At 35.5% G+C, this 21,520-nt stretch overlaps 1 protein-coding gene across 5 annotated transcripts in view; it reads right to left on the bottom strand.

The window, feature by feature from the left end:
* Nucleotides 1-21,520, bottom strand: part of VPS13B (vacuolar protein sorting 13 homolog B) — a 427,554-nt gene that overhangs the window by 142,922 nt on the left and 263,112 nt on the right. For all 5 annotated transcript variants that reach the window (XM_033079391.2, XM_033079426.2, XM_033079417.2 and 2 more), the window contains exons 31-33: nt 12,042-12,245; nt 3,307-3,433; nt 1,585-1,728 (exon numbers count right to left, since the gene is read on the bottom strand). In XM_033079391.2, the coding sequence (XP_032935282.1) occupies nt 1,585-1,728; nt 3,307-3,433; nt 12,042-12,245 (475 nt within the window). The remainder of the gene's footprint in view (nt 1-1,584; nt 1,729-3,306; nt 3,434-12,041; nt 12,246-21,520) is intronic.

Below are 21,520 nucleotides of genomic sequence, written 5' to 3'. Positions count from 1 at the left end.
TTCTTAGGGCAAAAATTTCCCTATCTGATCCAATTTTTTTTTTTAATCAGCTCCGAAGTCACAGTGATTGGCTTTCAACACAAACTGAGGTATCAGTTCCCAGTAATAAAGAATGACAAAATTCAATAGATGGTTGCTGGTCACTAATATTCCAGACAAAAAGGAGAGATTAACTGTTGAGATGAAGGATCCCTCATGATGCACCCATCAATATTCTTGCTAAAAAAGTTTGAAAATATTCAGAGATGGATTGAATCTTAGGGACTTGAGTCCCTTAGGCAATTAATGTGAGTAGTGGTTACTAGGCACAGAGAAAATGTTATACTTTACTAGTTTTAATGAAGGACAGTGCAGCATGTGAATTCACAAGAAAATACCAAAGATTCAATAAAAGTTGAACAGCAAATAATCTCAAAAACCTACTTGTCAAAAGTTTGTTTCCTTCATCATTTACATGAATCTCCTTGTACATTACATAATTCTTGTTCACAAGATGTTGCAGAACCACTATAATGAATAATAGCCTTTACTGAATAATATTCTTGTTAACACTCAATCTATTTTTAAATCAATGTCAGAACACATTTTGAAACTGACCATACTAACAACAAAAAACACGTATTTCCTTTACCAATACAATTTTTTCTAGATGGTACAAACACCTGCTCAGAGTTACAGTACAGTAATTTCACGATTATAAGCCGCACGTTACAGTACAGAGTGTGATAAAAGGTATCTATTCTATCACCATCTGTTGAGGGTGGGGGCACTGATCCTTAGCTCAACGGCAGATAGTCTGCTAATGGGCCATCCACTGAAACCAGACAGGGCAGTGTTCTTTATCTTTTCACAACCCATCCTTCCTCCAGAGAGTCATTTTCTGCTAATGGCCCATTGTGTCCCACTGTGGGACTGATAAAATTACTGCATCCCATTGGAAGTTGCTCCAGCCAGGGGGAAGAGCCCAACATTTCTTACCAAAATAAAAACAGAGATTTTGGGACACAAAGGTAGCCCCTTTCTCCACTGGACTCCAGAGGAATACCGGATTTCTCCACATCACCACTGGACCTCCGGAGGGAAACTGCACCTTGTACAGGAGCACTGCTCCAACTGAATCACATCTGTCACTGCAGGAGGATGCAGCCACCATTTAATGGGACTGCTGCCAACACCCTGCCTGACGGGGTGTCAGGTTGTACTCTGACTTTGTCAGGGTTTGGAGTTTGTTTCTTTCTAGTACAGTATTTCTATTTTAATTTCCCTAGAAAAGAACTGTTATTCCTAATTCCCATATCTTTGCCTGAAAGCCCCTTATTTCAAAATTATAATAATTTGGAGGGAGGGGGTTTACATTCTCCATTTCAAAGAGAAGTTTCTGCCTTTCTCAGTAGACACCTGTCCTCCAAACTAAAACAGCATCTTTTCATTCTTTGTCCATATATAAGCCACACCTGATTATAAGCCGCACTTTGGGTTCGGACCAAAATTTTAGTCAAAATGGTACGGTTTATAATCGTGAAATTACTGTACTTTGCAGATGGACTTTTCAAACATCCAGTTGCAAACTAGGGAAAAACATACCTCAGTGGTGCTATTGGAAGGTTCCAGTCCAACCATATTAGCTTGTACAAGCTGCTGAAGAAGTTGCACTTGAGCCACATTGAGGAAGAAGTCCAAATTTGTTGTCATATTCACTTCCAAAGAATGACCACAGACCAAAATCTCCTGTGAAATTAAGGGAAAATACTAGGTAACAGATACTGGGAAAATAATTTTCAGCTTTTATATAACTGTATTGTGTTTCCCTGTTGCAGTCAATACTTAACATTATATATAACATTACAAATAGTACAAATGTGGTCTTTTTAGGAGAAACTGGTGTATCATTCTTCTAAAGGATGTGGCCTATTCTTTGCATGGCTTTCAACAGCAGAACTGTTAAGGTAAACTTTGCAAGAAAAGCATCTCATGCACAAGGCCTTGTTTCCATCTCTTGCTAGTATCAGTGGGCTGTCAGAGTGTCCTTGGCAATGATTCCGATTCTACTTTCCTTCCAAGAAAAAGATGCACTTTTAAAAAATTTATTTAAACACAAACTCTGATTCCAACACATGATTTATAATGAAATCATGTGTTGGAACTCACTGATAGCCAATCTAATTGATTTCTCTTTGCCTGTAAGCCATTCTTAACATCTTGGCAACGCTAGCTGAATAGCCACTGTTTTATTGGTGTTGTCTAGCACAAATAAAGATCTTCACTGTTGGCAAGCAATAAAGAGATGAAAAACAGAACCAATGCAGAAGAGAAGAACTGCTCTGTCTCATGAGAAATTTGCACAGTGCTCAAGCTCTAATCTAAACTAGACCTCTCCCTTCATGATGGAATGTCATCCAGGGAATAGATAACAAGAGGAATGTATGTACAGAAAACACTGAAATTCTTGACCATGAGCATTAGCAAAGCTCAGATTTTTTTTTTTTACTTGAATAAGTTTCATCTGCCTTTCTGATGACCCTTTACACAAAATGTGAAACTGCTGACTTCTTCTATGCCCACTAGCTATTATTTTCCAACAATGTACATCCATTGCATGTTGCAATACACATCCAGTACCCTTTACACTCCAATTTTGCTCTTCCCAGGAGGTAGCTTTTAAGGGAAATTATCCTTATGAGCTAACAAAAATTTTCTGATATTTTCCCTATATAAAATGCTCTCGAGCTACAAACTAATGCCAGAAAGTCAGCCAATACCTTTTGTGCATAACTTGCTTCACAGACTTAGTGTTAACTAGCTGAACAACACACTAGCAAAAGTGACTATTAAATCTGAGTACTTGGAAGTACCCATAGCAAAGTTAGGGAAGTGGATGCTTAGTGGCAATCTGGGGTCCTGAAAATCTGGCTAAGAGAACTCAGCTTAACTTTCTTAAAATTGATAGTCTACAGATTGCATTTTCAGGTTTCTTTATGAGAAGTTTGTGAATACCATGTTCTGTTATGTTGCACCTTTTCTCAACACCTATCCATCACAAACCTTTTAAAAATATTGCTGGAAAACATCAAAGGATTCCCATTTTGGAACTGAAAATAGGCTTATTTACTTCTAGCTGGATTGCTTTTAATATTGAATGAAATACAAAAATTCTTTCTCCAGCAGAGAAAGAATATTTCAGCTTGTAACCTTTCTCCAGTTGGCAATTTGAAAACACACCTGACACTTCAAATGGTGGAATGGTAAAATACTAAGATTATCCACATATTACAAGTTGTACTATTTGTATAGACACTATGTACTAACCTCTGGGTGTAAATTCTCTGCAGCATCAATTTTTGTGAAGATAATTGCAGGAGCTGCAGTTATTCGAACAGTGAAATCTGTTAAAATTGGAGTTAAAATAGCTCTTCTTTCCTGATGCCGCCTTATGCTGGGGAACAAAGGGAAAGAAAAGATTAAATGACATTATAAACTGTTGAGAGGCAAAAACTTTCCATATTATTCTTTACATCTACCATATAGCAAAAAACTTCTTCAATACTAGTTTGGCATTTGATTGCTACCTTCATAATCATTAAACATCATTATTGTAAATCATATTAACTCCAAGCCTGAAGGCAGACTTCTATCTTCATTTCACAGGAAAACTACGTCTAAATATTTGACTCTTCAACTCATTTTCAGGTAGACAAGTTTGACACTTGACATTGCTTCTCCTGTTTTATGCATTATACACAGTAATTTTAAAAAAGATGTGAACTTCATTATCAGTATTTTTAAAACTTGCCTTCACTTTATAAACCGCTGTTCTGAAGCCTACAGAATATTTGAATTTGTGCATTAAAAGTCTGCGTTGAAGAAATATGCACAAAATTGACACAAAAATTAAATACATGAAAAACTAGCAAATCCCATGCAACATTAGGGCTCCCACATGAAATTGGTAACTATTGCCCAAGATGTTTGGAACCAGTTGAAAAACAGGGATGTCAGTCTTCCTCCACTCCTGACACTGCTTGTTCTCAGTGCTTTTTTAGTTAAATATCAACATTTACTTACCAAGAATATTTGTGTTATTTAACTTGATAATTGCATTTATTTTCTAGCCAGGTGTTTAGTTTTGGGGGGTTTGTTGGTTTTCCCCCCCGCCCTTTTAACCAAATAGCAAGCCTAGAAGGACAACTGTTATAGATGGATCACTAATAGCTTATGACAACACATTCCAAATGGCCAGAATCTTCTGGGTCAGGTCAAACAAACTATTGCCACAAAATGCCATCTGAGAGCCTCTGATGAGGGAAAAAAAACGTAATGAGATCAAGATGGTGTTCAGCTTTTAAAAGAGGATACACTTCAAATTCCAGGGAGACTCTTTTCATCAAGATAGTTTTTGATAATTCTTTTTACCTATTATTGTTTGTAGCAACATCAAATACCCGCATTTCACCAAGGATAATTCTAAAAATCATCATAAAGCTACAGGTCTGAAGCAAGTTTTCTGAAGCTTACAAAATAGAAAATTGTCAACTATGAAATGATGCCTAAAACTACATGGTCTTTGATATAAAGAGATCAATGTAAAATTCTTACATTAGCCTGTTTAGTTACATTAGTTGCATTTCCCTGTATTACCTTTAATTTTGCCATCTCTACATGGCAGTTCAGGCATCAGTGTAACTCTCAAAAGCAAGCCAGACATGAACTATTCAATAAAGAATTAATTAGTCCCTAACATCAGCTAGAGTTATTCATGTTAGTTTTATTAACCAATATGCTTATATGCCTGTCTATGCAAAAATTCTTGGCTGCATATGGAATAGGTATTGGAATATTTTGATTAAGAAGGGGTACTGAGATGCATAGTGTAGAACTGGTTCTGTAATGGGTTCTGTAGAAAGGCAAACAACCTCAAATGCTGATGGTTTGTAAACCAAGAGTTAGGCTGGAAATAAATTAAATAGATATCATAACCTGAGGTGGAATTCAGTCTACTGCAAAATATATAAAATTCATACTGAGAAAGATACAGAATTCATTTTACTGCTTAGGTCATTTCAATTTTGATGCTTAAAATTCTACTAATAATTTTTTAAAGTGTCATCAAAAGATGTAGAAAGGATGGCGATCTATAAGGGAATATAAATTATACAGTGGAGGTTGGCCCTAAAGCTTTAAAATTTATTTAGGACAACAGCATACAGAAGTTAAGAGCAGATGCCACAGAGCTAGTATTGGCAGAGCACAACTCCAATAAACTTTTGCCTCAAATGACCCTCACTGCTGAGGAGGCTGCACACTACCATAAGAAGCATGCAGTTTAAGAGTGAGCCAATTAGTGACTGGAGAAAACAACCATCTTCCCTCAAAAGTTTTAACATTTTGGTCAGCTATATCTCTCTTGATCTCTAATGATGGCTTTTAGAGCAAGGTTAGTCTCATCAGATCCCCAAATTAGAAATCAGACTTGTTAGTGGCTAGTGAACATCTTCAACTTGAGAAAATGGTCTTAGATTTTGGAGTTCTACTATTGTTTCTCTCCTTACCTTCATTTTAGATTTAAACCAAATTATTTTCTATCCAGTTCCTATTTCCCCTTCTCAATGGGATGAGAAAGAAATGCCTTTTTTTTTCAGGACAATGAAAGATCCAAATAGTAGAATAATTCTATGAAAGAACATGCAGCTATACTTCCTAGCTATACTAGAAAACTTCTACTTGAAGTTTTTTGAAATACTAGGAAGTATGATTTTAATACATGAAATAGAGTTGTAAAAGCAAGTTTTTTGTTGAACCTCAAACCCTCAATTGGCTCTCTTCAATCACAGCAAATTATTTTTCAGCTTATGCATATTCCCATTTCTTAATTTTCATACTTTATACTAGCAGATACCCAGTGCACTGCATCTTAAATGACATTTTTTGGTAATATATATTGATTACTGCTTTGTTTTATTTTATTTTTAAAATCATTCTTATGTACTATCCCTGCCCAGCTCTACTTTCTGCTTTCTGAATTTCTTGTGGGTGAATTTGAACCTCAGCCAAATCAAGTATTAGGAAAATAATTGTAAGTACAAACAGAAGGCAAACAGAGCACAGTAAATAATGAAGGGAGAGGATATGAGAAAGAGCACAAAAGGAACAAAGAAACAAATTCCACTTTGAATTATTGAGTCTTCCACACTGCACCTAAGTGCAACGTTAACTTAACACAGGTGTACGCCACATGAGCTTATGAAAAAACTTGATTGTGAAGAGCGTAATGATGGCTCTATGTCTGCAGCACATTCATTCCGTGGTTCATTTATGCATCTGTTATATATTTGTCTTGGAAAAAAAAGGAAAAGCTAGTATTTTTAGAGATGTTAAAGCAGTTGATCATCTACACTTAAAAGTAAGTGCATTTGAAAGACCATATGCTAACGCAAAGGAACAAGGCAGTTAAGCAACTGTGATAAGGTTTGGAGGTGCCTTAGTGCAGAATTTGGGCTTTATCTGCACAAAGCATAAACCCTGGTTATGAACTACAGATCCACATTGCAAAAGCACAGGTCCTCAAAGGTTTACAATTTAAGTATAAGAAAAAACACACCCACAGACCGGGAAGTAAAAGTAAACCACTAAGAGTAGCATAGGTAATGATATCCATACAGTGGCAACCTGCCTTACAGTTTTTATATGACAGTATAATAGAAATTATTTTTTTGGAAGGATTTTGAATAAAACATTGCAATAACAACATGAATGCTCACACCAAACACCCTTATAACACACAGAAGTGAGCAAGGAAGTGCCTCTTGGAAACACTGAACGAGTCAGTCTTGGTAACTGGCATGATGGGGTCAGATGAGCAGGGAGTGTAGATGTGTCAAAGCAAATGAAAGAAGACACAAAAAGGGAAATGGATAGACAGGGGGTCTGGAAGGACTGTGAAAGTAAAGACATCTAATGATTAATATGACAAAAAATGTTGTGGGAAGTAGAGAGAAAAAAAAAGTGAAGAACAGAATTTTGCAATGGAAGCAACAACATTTGATTACATCAAATCAAATCATCAGTACTTGATTATATCCAGTCAGAAGTACATTGAATTTATACAAAGAGGAGGAAATGCCAAAGAGATAATGTTGCTCTAATTAAGGAGATGCGATGATGTGAGACTGGAAAAGCTGAGTAAATGCACAAGTAGGACTAAGTCCTACTACAATGACTCTCACATGGAAAACACTAATCTAAACAAACAGAAAATATGGTCAGTAATAGTTAAACATAAACACAAACATAACATTCACATAATAGCTAGATGTGAAATTTGGAAATGTTTACTTCATTGTTAATTATATTTTTTTCTTAATAATACCTTATTGAATCTAGACTTTGAGTCCTTATACACTTAAAATTTTGTAAGTCAAGGAGAAACTTATATACATCCAATACATTAATAACAATCACAAGCACATTTGCACTGTGTAATTTTACTAGCTACAGAAAGATGAGTCCTCACGGAGAATTCTGTGATGTGAAAAAGAAATAGACATATTAGCATGAAATAGGCCACATAGTCAAAGTACTCTCTAGTAGTGTTGAAGCATGCAAAATGTCAAAAGATGTTATTTAAGACAGCGTGTTAACTTGAGACTTCTGAAAGAATTTTCTCTTGCAGGCTTCCCATGTAGCTGTTTAAATCAGCTAATCCCTGATATACAAATGCATTAGGAATGTATTAGTATATCTAACTACTAATGACTAAATCACATACTTTCAGCTCTCTGAGGTGTGGCAAAGACATGTCACATGGCAGTAAAAGAGCATAGCAACAATTTGGAGACTATCTAATAACTAAAATCGGAAAATGAAGAAGTGTAAACTACCTGACTGTAAAGAATTACTATTTTTGTATCATAAGACCTCAGTAAAGCTAACTTTTATCTTATGAAGAATGCTATGAATCACTTTTTTGCTCTGTATTATAAAAAATAAAACATCATATCTTATTGAGAAAGGTTTTTTACAGTATGAATACAAGTACAACTTCAGGTACTACAAAAGTCAGAAATTAAAATAAATTACTGAAAAAAGAATGCATTGTTTTTTATTCCAAAAGATTCAAGGGGAATGCCCTTATTTCCTTACACAAAGATCCACAAATCAATTTCTTTCTGGTCTTTCTCATTAGAACTTGGCAAGTTGCCAAGAACTTTCCAAAAAAGCATGAAAATGAAAACTATTCAAAGAAAAATCTGCAGGAAACCTTTCTGAGGATCCTTGCAGCGGTATTTTGTTCAGTTTTGTACAACAGATCATTGGCTCCCTGATGTACTCCATGAGAGCTGTTCCAGATGGTGGTATGCCAAGGACAAAGCTGTAACGCAGTATATTGCCACACTCAATTCATTACCACACAGAGAAGTAATGCTTTTAAGCTCAATTATTTTTTTTTAAACAAAGTTTATTCAGGCTGCAGGAAGCAGAAGTTGCTGCTGGGAGCTGTAGAAGGATTGCACAGGGATGGGGGCGAGGCCTCAAGAGAGGATATATTTCTTTATTTCCTTCAGGGCTGTTGTTTTTTCCATTGAGTGGAGGGAGAGGGAGGAGGAGATCTGCAAGCTGAAAAAGCAGTTTTCAATCAAGAAAACTTCTTTCAGCTAAGTACTCCCAGTTCCCCACATGCTGTTTGGTAAAGGGAATAAATGTGGACAGGTTTCATTTGTACATAACCTTATTAGAACTGTCTGACTGTTTCCAGTATTCTTTTTATATATTACACCATTAGGGAGCTTTTTATAACATCTATGGTGAAGTATAAACATTTCATAGTGGAAAGAGTTATGATCCCTGATCCTCAGTAAAGCACAGCATCTAGACAGGTTTTTCTGCAAGACTGCATCCACCCTACCAGAGAGTTCCAGCTCCCCCATTCTCCTTGGGCTGACCTGCAGAGACACAGGAGGCATCACACCAGCATTTCACTATAGCTGCTCTTGAAGAATCTTACACTAAACACCAGCAAGTATTTAACAACTTAGAGAATGACAGCTTGCTTTCCAAACTGCAATGTAAAGGCGGGGGGGGGAATCAACCCCTTAACATATTAACTTCTAGAAGAATTGAACTCCAGAAAAAGTGGTGTGAAAATTCGAAGGATTTACTTTCAGAGTAAAGACTGCTAGAGCATTTAAATGATAAATTATGTCAAAAGTCTTCAGATACTTGTTTGTGTGATATCCAGCGATTTTCTACTTAAATGGTTTGGTTTTCATGCAAATTTTTAAAACTAGGCCAAATTTCAATTGTAGATTAAATTACAGCATAATTTATTTCAAAATTTTTCCAGTTTTATTTTGAAATAATCCAGTAATGCTTTTACAAATGGGAATGGAAAAGGAGTGGCAGGTATCTACGTTGAAGTTTTCTGTAAAGTAACTATGAAAAGCCCGTATATAGGTTAGGTTCTATATTGTCCACATAGCATTAAAGTATTACAAAAATGAGGGAAACAGATTTCAAAGAAGAATCTTTAAACCCAGTGATCCTAATATACCATAACACTGGGTAAGAACAAACAGAAGTATATTAAAACCAAACAAAGAAATTAACCCTAAAATGACTCAGCAAAAATCATTCATGTTCCAGGTTGAATATGCCTAAGAAACTTAAAGAATTCTAAATAATGGTATCAAAATTAGATCATAAAGCTTTTGTGGTATTTGCCGTAAATATTAAGATAAACTTAACCTGGAAACAGTAAGCACAATGTAAAATATCCTGCAGCTGCCCTCTTGGTGCATGCTGGAAATGGTGCCATGGATGGCAGAGTTCAGTGCAGGTTCTTCCAGTTCTCAGCACATCACCTCCACAGGTCATAAAATAAACACAGATACAGCAAAACCGTCTGCTAACTAAAAAGCAAAAATGCAAAGATCCTGAAAAACTGTAGTAAATGTGTAAAATGTAAAAGCAAAAGGGTAAGAAAGCATTCATACTTTTTCTTGAAAACAAACTGGAATAAAAATTCTGTAATTGCATGCCAGAAAAAAAAACGTAATGTATTTAATTACAACTGTTCTAAATTAAAACCCAAGTAGAAAATTCATTCAAAAGCAATTTTAAACCAATATACTTATTTGTATTCTAATAAAACTTCATTTTGGAAGTCTGCTGAGGAAACATATTCAAACAGTTATAGGGAAAAAAAAGAAAAAGAGAACTCAAAATTGTCTGTAACAGCTGCTTCCCTTGTCCTATTAGTTTTTCAGGAATCCCACAAATTTCCTATCTGAATCTATAAACATAAAGCTCAGCCCCAGAGTGGGCTAGTAGGATTTCAGTCATCAATGGCAAGGAAAAGGAAAGTCAGTCTCTCAGTGGCTGGGTTTGCTATTTTAGTTTAAGTTGCAAATTGGCTGCAAGTCCTTTAGAGATTAATGTAATCTTATTTTGCAAGATATTCCAGTGGATGTGGAATTTTGGGACAAAGAACCTCATGGGGAACTTATCCAACATCAAGGCCCAACTAGAAAGCCATACACATTTTTTAAGGCTAGGAATTTAAAACAAAAAACCTCTATGGAGTTATATGAGTTAAAAAAAAAATTGTTAGAAGACAGGAAAGAACCTGTCTTACATGATCTTACATATGAAGACCAGAATCTATTTCTGTGTTAAAATTTTTATCTGCACTCCTGTGACTCCTTGTAATTTTATTGTTTCTTTAGTTACAACCGTTTTTCCTGCCCTCTGTTTTTCAATGCTAAACTGGAATTTATTATTGATCACATCTTTTTCCTGCATGCTCTCCTCCAGAGTGAGCTTACTGCCCTCTTGGCCTTGCATCAATGCATCACTTAAAAGCTCAGTCTGTGTGCCATCCTCATGTATCCTTTGCTACAACTTGCCTTACTTTCAGAAAAATCTGACTTCTCTCATCTCCCATTTTTCTGAAAATTAAACCAAAAGTAGTTGTTTCCAGATGATTCTGCCTGTTTTTCTATATCACTTTTAGGAACTAATCCCTAAATTCAGATAGGAATCATATCTTATGAACCATAAAATTATGCACACATTTCATAAAAATCAGATTGTTTCTGCATGAATTAGATAGAAAGGACTTTTATATTAAAATAAATAGCAAACTGCATAGGCAAAGAGGCATTTAATAGCAGAAATGCTTCCAAATCCACAAAATTGCTTTTGAAAACTTGCTCTTGGCCATCAGACCTTATTCCTGCCAGTTTGAAAACTGAAATCTGCTACAGAGTCTGTAAAAATTTAAACTACTTGTATGGATTTTTAAGTAGAAAAAAGTATATTGAAACCAAAATAAAAATTTTAAATATTCAGAAATCACCAATTACTCCCTCAAAATTTTATATTAGAAAACTTCAAAATTTAAAATAGCAGGCAAGTGTATGCATTCTTTGTCTTTCAACCCTGTTAAACCAGAAGGTGGGGTTTTGTGTGCACATATACAATACCCAATAAAGGAGACTTAGTTGAAAATTCTCATTCTCAAAATTCATCTGGTTTTAGTTATAGAAGTGCAAAAACTGGTTCAGAATCAATAGGAAATGTTCTACTTTATCCTTCTCTAATTTAGAAATGTCTAAGCTGGTTTAACTCAAGTTTTGTAAAAATACAAACAAAAGAAGTTTAGAAAATAAAAAGAAAATAAACCACACTACCACCACCAAAAAACACATCTGACACTGAAAAAAAAATCTCAAAACAGAACCTCCCATTGCTTATAGAGACTGACAAGCTGAAGTCTCAGCCCTGGAGTTATGTTTATGGACAGACAGTAAGTCAATTGGAGAAGAACTTATAATGGAAGCAAAGGAACACAGTAACTAGAGTGAACTGCAGTGCAACAACAGTAATAGGCATTTCAAATGTGCAATCCAAAACTCCAGGGAAAAGTGTTTGTAATGTAAAGCAAAACCAGTATAGAATTATTTAATTCAGGTATACTGTGCACGGTCTCTGCAGTGTATGTGCTAGGTAATTTCAGAAAAGAGTAGATTTTTTAAAAAAATCCCTACCTACTGGCCATGTTCCATTCAAGCGCTGGATTTTGAGAATTTCTCTCAGTCTCTGTCAAAACCCCTCCTTTTCCATTTTCCTTCTCTGGTTTCAACTGATTCCAATAAGCAGTACCGATGTTGATAGATTGAAGATCTATTTGATATTGTCTGTCTTCAACCTCTGATCCAGGGTCTCGAAGAATTCCCAGATTAAGTGCTCTCCTGTAATGTCAAAAAAAGAACAAGAAATCACCCAAGGTCAAAATCAGACCAATCAGATATTTATTAAGATCCAAATTAACAAACTAAAGGTATCAATTTTTTCCATTTTTGTCTACATTAAACATCATCTCAATTTCAAATCTTCAAAATTACCCATCTGCCTCTTTCCTATGGAATTCAATGGCAGACCTGCAAATGAATATATTCCTAAATTTAGCCAGATGTACCAAAGTTGATATGAGATCAATGCATTGATTTCATTGCAGTTCCAATCAGATCCTTATGAGCAGCCTTGTGGAGAAGTAGGACTGGTTCATACCTACTGAATGGATTAAAGGAGGTCACATTGAAGTCCTCAAAAAGAACAGCTACCCATCAGTATAACCAAGAAGTATAACCAATTGTCCCACTGTTCAAATTAATAAAATAATAAAAATTAAAAAGAATATTCCAAGCTGATGGAAAAACAATTCAATCCTTTTACTACTGTATTTCAGCAGAGTTTTTAAAATAAAATTCTTCTAACATGAGAGAAAAAAGCATTTTTGAGTGAACCACATTCCTTGTGGATTCCTTTAAAGTCTACTGCATTAGATCTTACAAAGTATTTCAGTCTTGAGCACAATTTTGGAAACACACTCAACTTCAACAAAACATTCAAGAGCTACTAAATGAGTGGGGGCTGCTGAGAATATTCAATTTTACCTGTGACCAGTAACAGACGAGCCTCATACTGCCATTCTTCTTCTGCTAATAAGTACTGGGAAATACTAAAAAAAATTATCTTGCCCTTTCTATACTGGGAGCAATACAGCCTTCTGTGCACTGCTCATTTGATATTATAATAAAAATCTACCATTATATTATCACTGTTTTTCAAAATAAGGGAGTAAAGGGATATTTTTTTACCTTCAATCTACGATCACAAATTGTAGTTTATTTTTATTGATTTCATATATCTGTGTTGAAGCTTAAGTTTCTTATTTGCATATGACCTCCAATTTACTGCTCTGTTCAAGGTTGTCATCTTGGGACAAAATGATTTAGTATACAGCTTCACTGAGAAATAATTCTGCAATTTGTGTGAATTTGATGCTAATAATTTAAACATAAATAACTATTAAAGTAGCACATCCCAAACTGCAAACTCAGAGTTACAGGTATGCAAACCACAGGTATGCAATCTGTTTCAAAGTGCAATCCCAGTGCTGCCCAAATCCAAGTAACACTTGAAATTGCTAATACACTGCTATTGTCACCAATGCAGTATGCTAGCAATTAAGAAAATTCAGTAATTAATCATATGTACCCACAGAGGCATGTGGATGACAGGAAAGCAATTTTGATCAAGTCATTCCTGGTGAGACAGTGTGATGGCATTGTTCAGTAGTCCCTATAACTTTCTTAAGTTCTTAGCAGAAACACACTGAAAATCTGTTATGTCAGTAGTGGTATTTCAAAATTAAATGTGGTTTATTAAAACTTAAGAATGTGTTTGTCAACTTTCCACACAGAAAGACCTAACCACAACCACTGTGCCTTTTATTATTCTTTCTAAGGCATTATTTCATCAATATGAATGCAGTTTTGGAAAAAAAAAAGACCCACCACAGTAGATTATTGAATGATCCAATGTCTATTTCCATACTTAGTCTTATACAAGTAAATACTGGAATATTTGTTTTGCAACATGCTACTTAAAGCACCAAATTGCATATTTTTTGAAATCTGCTTATATACATAAAACAGAATATGATACTAATTTCACGTACATAATGGGTTCTTCTCCCCTGTACTTCACAGTGAACATTTTTTCATTTCTTCTTTTATGAGCTTGGTAGCTTGCAATAGGTTCACCTAGATATTCCTTAGTCTCATTCAGCATAACCATGACCTTGTGAACCAAATTCCTTGAGAACAATGTGTCTGTAGGCACTAATCTGAAATTCCCCACTGTGACAAGGGCTTTCTTACCCTCACAAATTTACTTATTTAAACATAAACACAACAAAATCACTCTTTGGCAAAAGTCTTTAGGTGCAGCAAAATATACAAGGGTATTATTTAAATACAAGGCACTTGTGTATTGTGTTGCTGGTATAACATTTGTCCACTGCATCTTTTTTTAAATGTACTTTGGGATATTAGAGCCTAATTCTTCAATATTTTCATGCTCATATAAAAGTTCACATTTGCATTCTTTTCCTACTATTAACAATCTCCTACATAAAATACAAAACTTTTCTCATCCTGCAGATACACTTTTGAAATCCAAGCACACTGTGTTTCTATAAATAATGCAACTCAAGAAACACATATTTTACACATACATGTAAAATACATTAGTATTTAATGTAGATTAGTAATTAATGCCTTGATGTTTTGACAAAGCTCATTATGGCTTCCAGAAAGTGCATCATGCCAGTTTTGTACCAAAGGACCAAAATATAGCCTTTCCCCAAATAAGTAATATATATACAGGCATTTACATAAGCCCTCATTTCTAGTTTCCCATATCAACAATTTACATACAAGGATTTATATAAGCACTCATTTCTGGTTTTCCATATCAACAATTTTCCTAAGTATGCCTTCAATTTATTAGTTGTACACTTCCTAGAAGCATGAAGGTATGTTAAACCATAGCAAACCTGGCCTAATCTTAAATACACATGCTTTGTATGAACTCTGAACCCTTTAAAATCCTTGCAGCAAATAAATTGAGGAAAACAGAGTAAGCCAAATTCATGACTTCTCTATCTCCAGCATAAGTGATGTTTTATCAGCTGAAATGTACTGTAGGGGTTACCATTTTAATTGCTTCCCTCTTCTGAAAATAACTTCACTATCTCATCTGAATCTTTCAGCAGGTGGTACAGAATACAGCAGCTGGTCAACAATACAGTAAGATCTCAAGCAACCAAAGACAACCATAAGCATGTAACAGGAAACACAGGTTTAAAGAAGATTTTCTTTTTTAAAAAAACTGATGTAGTCTAAGTCAAGTTTTTTGTATATTTATTTAAGAAGCAGTTCATGTTGAACCACTTACTACATGCTGCTGAATAAGCATAATTCTGTGACCCACAGTAAAGAAGTTAAATTTATTCCCTTATAGCTCATCTGAGACTTACAAAAAGCTAAACAAGGCAGGAAGATGGTAGTTAAAGACTATACATTATGTAATAATTAAGAAATATTTGCAGACTTTGCATACAACAGCTAATTTCTATTAGTTCTGGATCTCTGTGTGCACTGATTCATGCTTCCAGGCACAGAGATAAACCCATCTACCCAAATTTCAATTATTAAAGGTTTTGCCTGGTGGTAAAAGATCCTTCCTATCCTAATTTAAAAAGGAAACAGACAGTAAGCTTGGATAAATACATATCTCTATTTCATAGGGGTAAAACCTGTGGCACATATGTAACAGGACCCCACCCTCTTCTGCTTAAGCTTGTAAAGTCCCAGGCTAGGTGTCATCTGAAAGCCCCTCACCTATGCATGAGAAGTGATTGAAAACTGTTGAAATCACAGCAATATTCACCACTGACCTAATGCACCTTCACTGCCTTTTCCCCAATTAAATTCAATAAAGCTTCCTCCTTGACAAAGCCATTGAATGTGTCCTAGCAAATAGGGAAATTGAAGCAAGATTTTCTTAGGGACACAATGGACTCCATCTGGAATGAGATGTTATAGATATTAAGAAGGGCACAGAACAAAAATGTGGTAAACAGAGAGAATCTGGGACAACACCAATGGCCTTTGAGAACGTTAAGCTTCTATAAGTAAAACCTCAGACAGGAATCACCTTTTCAATCAAAGGCAACTACAGTAATTTCACAATTATAAGCCACACCTTACAATACAGAGGGTGATAAAAGGTATCTATTCTATCACCATCTGTTGAGGGTGGGGGCAGTGATCCTTATCTCAACGGCAGATATTCTGCTAATGGGCCATCCATTGAAACCAGGCAGGGCATTGTTCTTTATCTTTTCACAACCCATCCTTCCTCCAGCGAGGCATTTTCTGCTAATGGCCCATTGAGTCCCACTGTGGGACTGATAAAATGACTTCATCCCATTGGAAGTTGCTCCAGCCAGGGGGAAGAGCCCAACATTTATTACCAAGATAAAAACAGAGGTTTTGGGACACTAAGGGAGCCCCTTTCTCCACTGGACTCCAGAGGTAAACCGGATTTCTCCACATCACCACTGGACCATTATAGGGAAACTGCACCTTCTACAGGAGCACTGCTCCAACTGAATCACATCTGTCACTGCAGGAGGACGCAGCCACCATGGAATGGGACTGCTACCAACACCCTGCCTGACAAGAGTGTCAGGTTGTACTCTGACTTTGTCAGGGTTTGGAGTTTGTTTCTTTCTAGTACTGTATTTCTATTTTAATTTCCCTAGTAAAGAACTGTTATTCCTAATTCCCATATCTTTGCCTGAGAGCCCCTTGATTTCAAAATTATAATAATTTGGAGGGAGGGGGTTTACATTCTCCATTTCAAAGAGAAGTTCCTGCCTTTCTCAGTAGACACCTGTCCTCCAAACTAAAACAGCAACTTTTCATCCTTTGTCCATATATAAGCCGCACCTGATTATAAGCTGCACTTTCGGGTTTGGACCAGGTTCGGCTTTGTTGGCAGGTGCTCCTTCTCCCCTCTCCAACTCAGCCTCAGAAATAGCACAACTACTATTCCATTTCCATAACTGCCAGCGGCATACTCTGGATTGGGTACCAGCAGTGCTTTATGAAATGAAAATATAAGCTGAGTACAGTAAGGCTATTTTGCTTAATGCTTTTCTGATAAGCAAGTGATACTATTGGTTACAGGAATCTGTTTAACAATGAAAACTTCATTCTGTCTGATTAGCCCTAGTGTTGTGACCTGCACAGCCAGATACATCAACATTATCTACAGAAGATAATACATGGCAGATGTCCTATAAGTCAGAGTGGTTAAGGTACCTGGGTTCATCTTCATATGTGTAGAACTCTTGTAAAAAGAAAACATCAGTGATAGCTCTGTGAGCAAAACAAAAATGACCAACCACTTCTTAACATTTACATAGTGGACAAATATCTCACATCCTAATGCAAAGGAAAAAGTTATTAATTGCATTCTTACTGAATATGTTTTGTAGTCAACAATACCCATAAGTTCTAACTTTATAATGACTTGTAGTGTTTATAATTTTTCTACATAGGTAAAAATCAGCTGAGAGGTAGATTACTGGTACATTAAGTATGTTGAAAAAAAAAAAGGCCAGTAACTAAACATATGCAAAATTTTCTTCTGATTAGACTACTTCAAACAATTTTCCAGGGATGCAAAAATACAAGTGTAACTTTCCTCTTTTGGAAATTAATGTTGGATACATGTCTGACTTCTATCTCTTGAGCACTGGTCCCTTTTTTGCTCTGTATACCTACAGAGGTAAGTATCACTGAGAAGAGAAACTGGCATAAATGTTTAAAAAGCTAAAGTAGACGATAAGACAACAAACAGCTATAAAGATCATTAGGTAACACAATGAATTCCATGTGGGGACTCAGTACTTTCAAATTACCAAAAAAATTAAAAAATAAAAATAATTTAAAAAAAATTTAAAAAGAGAACAACAGAAAAAAGTCAGACACAATTATGGATAAGCGTACCCTAAAACAGGATTCAATACATGAATGCCAGAGTGTCTGGTAAAAAAAACACCACAAACCTGGATGTATAGAACAAATCATCTACATTCATTATAATCTAGAACAACTGATCATATAAAAGAGCACTTAGATTTTAGTTGATTGTTGTCAACATATCTTTTAGTCTCCTCTGTGTCAGAGTCTAGAAGGAGGATGTGTTAGATACATGTTTAGAAAATTTAACCTTGAAAAAGGTGTTTGAATTCTGCTACTTGAATTTACTCTGAGCTTGTAGATACTTCAAGCACAGTACAGAATCTACTACTGTGACAATTGTGGCTCCTGACAGAGAATGACATTAAGAGAAGGTATTCAGGACCTTCAACAAAGCCATCACAGTTCTCTGCCTAAAAGTGTTTCCCTTAAATAGGTCCGAGCTAGGTATTAAATAGTCACATTTGAGACATGTAGATGGGATAGTTAGAAACACAGAGTTATCTCCTCTCTGCTTCTAGACTTTTCTAGCTATTCAGCAATAACTTCTACAGAAAATAATGATAGTAATAACCAAGCTTTTTCTAAAATACCCAGATATACTATTTTCTTTTACTAATATTTTTCAGCACAGCTTTTTCTTGCCAAGCTGAAGCAGACAAGTCTTCCCTTACTTTGTAGCTTTTTCTTAAAAATGGACAACACAGAAAAAACTCCTCAGTTCTTAAACAAATTGTAGAATAACAATTTGTAGAACTGTAGAAAAACTGTAGAATTACAATCATATTTCTCTAACTACTGTGTGTCCTCTATTTGACCAGTTTCATCAACTGCAACTACTGAGTCATACAGATATTGATTTAATCCCAAATCATTTTATAAAATGACTGACATTCATTGAGCTAGCATAATGCAAGAGAAGAACAAAGAAGAAGGAATCTGGTGAATGGAAGTCAATGGTTTGTACCTATTTTGCACATATGGTTGACATCATCTCTAAAGGAGCAGAAAACACAGCTTTGGTCAGAACTTGGGTGACAAGTCTAAGTGGATGCATGGCTGTGCAGAAGAGCAGTCTGCCAGGTCTCCACATGTTGTACACAAGAATGTTTGGGGCTAGGCAGGGTCTGCAGGACGTGCAGAGAGGGAAGCTTTACAAGGCTAGAACATGCCAAAGGAAAAAAGGAGAGGCAGGCTTCATTCCTCTTCTCTCTAAACTTGCTCAGCACATATCTCTAAACAACAAAACCAACCTCTTCAACAGTCTACTAATTTATACTGTGGGCATAAAGCCAAAATGATTTTGTGAATATAACTAACTGCATAGAAAACATTTTGAGAGTATTCTGAGAATGAAAAGTTATAAAATAGGGATAAAAATCAACAACTGCCATTTTTAAATTGGTACACTTTATTTATGTGGCTACTTAAATATTTTTATTTTGAAACCCAATAGGTTCCTATACAGGAAAAAAAACAAAACAAAAAACCAACACCCCCTCACACTCATTAATTATGGTAGTGGTAACAGGTGGGTGCTACTATAATTCCATTTGTTATCCACTTAGGCCAGATTTTAGTGAACTGGGCCACACCAGGGTTAGGACTGGTGGCACTGCACTAATCATGTAAAAGCTACTAAACACATGAAAGGAATTACAATAGATCACACATCAAAAAATTTGGCCCTTTGCTTCCTTTCTCAGTCCTATGGGCAGGAAATGCTCTACATCTCCTGTGAGGTGACCAGACATTTAAAAGTAGTCCCTTGCTACAAGGGCTGTGGCACAGTAATTGCCTGCAAAGAAGCTGAAGAACTTCTGCAGCACACTTGTCCTCTAGAGTTGTCTCTGGAACACAGTATCAATGACCCTATGACCACAAGGTACAGTATTAGTAAACTGTGAAGTAATTTTAGTCTCTCTCAAAAAAAGTATAAAAAGAAACAAAGCTGAAGTTTGCAGCTGTGCATTTAGATGTTATCTGTTTAATTACTTCTTATAATTTTATTGTTTAAATTCCTCAGCAAAAAATAACAGGAGGAGCAAGTCTGAACTTTTAAAAATCAGTTTTTCCTTTTTTATACTGTTTAATGTTTAGACAGTTGGAGGAATCTCTTTATAGTTTTGAAACATTCACCCAAATTCAGGGAGCACTGTATAAATATACATTTGACAGACTGTATAAAAGACAAGTATGCACAATTCCAATGGAAGGTCTGTATGATATTTTTGGATGCCAAATGTTCCTTGAAAAAAACCCAAGTAGAATATAGTTTCTCTAAATAGTGGAAGTCTGGGGAGGGGACTAGCAAAAAGACAAAATACAACTCAAGGACTTTAATGCTTGGTAGAAACAATTTTATCTCAAAACTTAATGCTGCTTGGCAGTCAAAGGATCTCTCATCTCAAATTTTTCATATTTTGCATCTACTTGCTTTACCATCTGACTAAGATAAATAATCTTGTGATTGTTTTCAGCCTGCATTTCACTTTGGTTTATTTGATTAATCTACTTAAGTGGTACAATATCTCAGTCTTTCCAGATGTTCTATAAATTCACCTGGAAATACCTAGGTGAAGTTTCACTGTACACAGCCTTCATAGCTGATGCGTGGAATTTCTCTAAATGGTGCAGTACAACCTGGTATAAGGAACAGGTTAGAAGGCAAACTGTCCTCAGTGTGTTTCATAAGCTGATGTGGGACAGGATTTCTTTTTGCTGCTGTGTCAGTATATCAAAATCATACCTGGACATCAATCAAATTGTATCTGAAGCAGAGGAGAACATTACAAATAAATAAATACCAGCTCTTCCTTTACATTAAACAATGTATATTAATGCATACTTTCTGCATGTCCATTGCAATAGATATTGCTTATAGCATGGGCAATATAAGAAACTACTCTAAAACATGGCTATTTAACTTTCCAAGTCAATTCACATTTATCTTTGGCACTGCTTACATTAGTTTCTCAAGATGCCACTTCTATTTTCCTCTTTTCTTATAGAATCATTATATTCAAAATGGCAAGCTGGAATTATTTTTTAAATACTGTATATGATATTGTAAAACATGTCAAATAACACTGTATTAAAAATAACCTTCCTTTAATTCTTCTTTCCTGAAGTCCTGGCACTACTTCGTCTGTTTCAATATCCCTTGAAAACTCTACTGATATAAAACCTCACTCCATAGTAATTATGAAATATATTACCCATCATATTAAAGTCAGTATTTTTCTTCCTTAAAACCCCATTAGATTATTATTAATTGACTAAGGGCACTTTCTATGTCAGCATGAATCTATGCCTAACAAAATGTAGTGAAGGGTAGTTTTACTTCTAAATACGCATTTGAAGGAGGGCAAAGAGAGAAACAAAAAAGATGCAAATCTACTCAAAATATCCCTGTGTACTCACAATATTGACCATGAAGACCAAAAATTCCAGTCAGGTAGCTCAGTGATTTCATGGTGCACCCCAAATATTTAAATAGTGGTGGTTATAAAGAAAACTTAAGTGTTTTATTTTTCTACCTGGAGCTAAAACAAAAAAAAAATAAATTGCAAGGCCACTGCATAAACACACAAATACACTGCCCATTTGGGAAACAGCAAATTCCA

Source organism: Catharus ustulatus, chromosome 1 (assembly GCF_009819885.2).
Source record: "Catharus ustulatus isolate bCatUst1 chromosome 1, bCatUst1.pri.v2, whole genome shotgun sequence".
Taxonomy (NCBI): Eukaryota; Metazoa; Chordata; class Aves; order Passeriformes; family Turdidae; genus Catharus; species Catharus ustulatus.
Note: the sequence above shows the minus strand (reverse complement) of the source record. Positions and strands in the feature narration are given on the sequence as shown.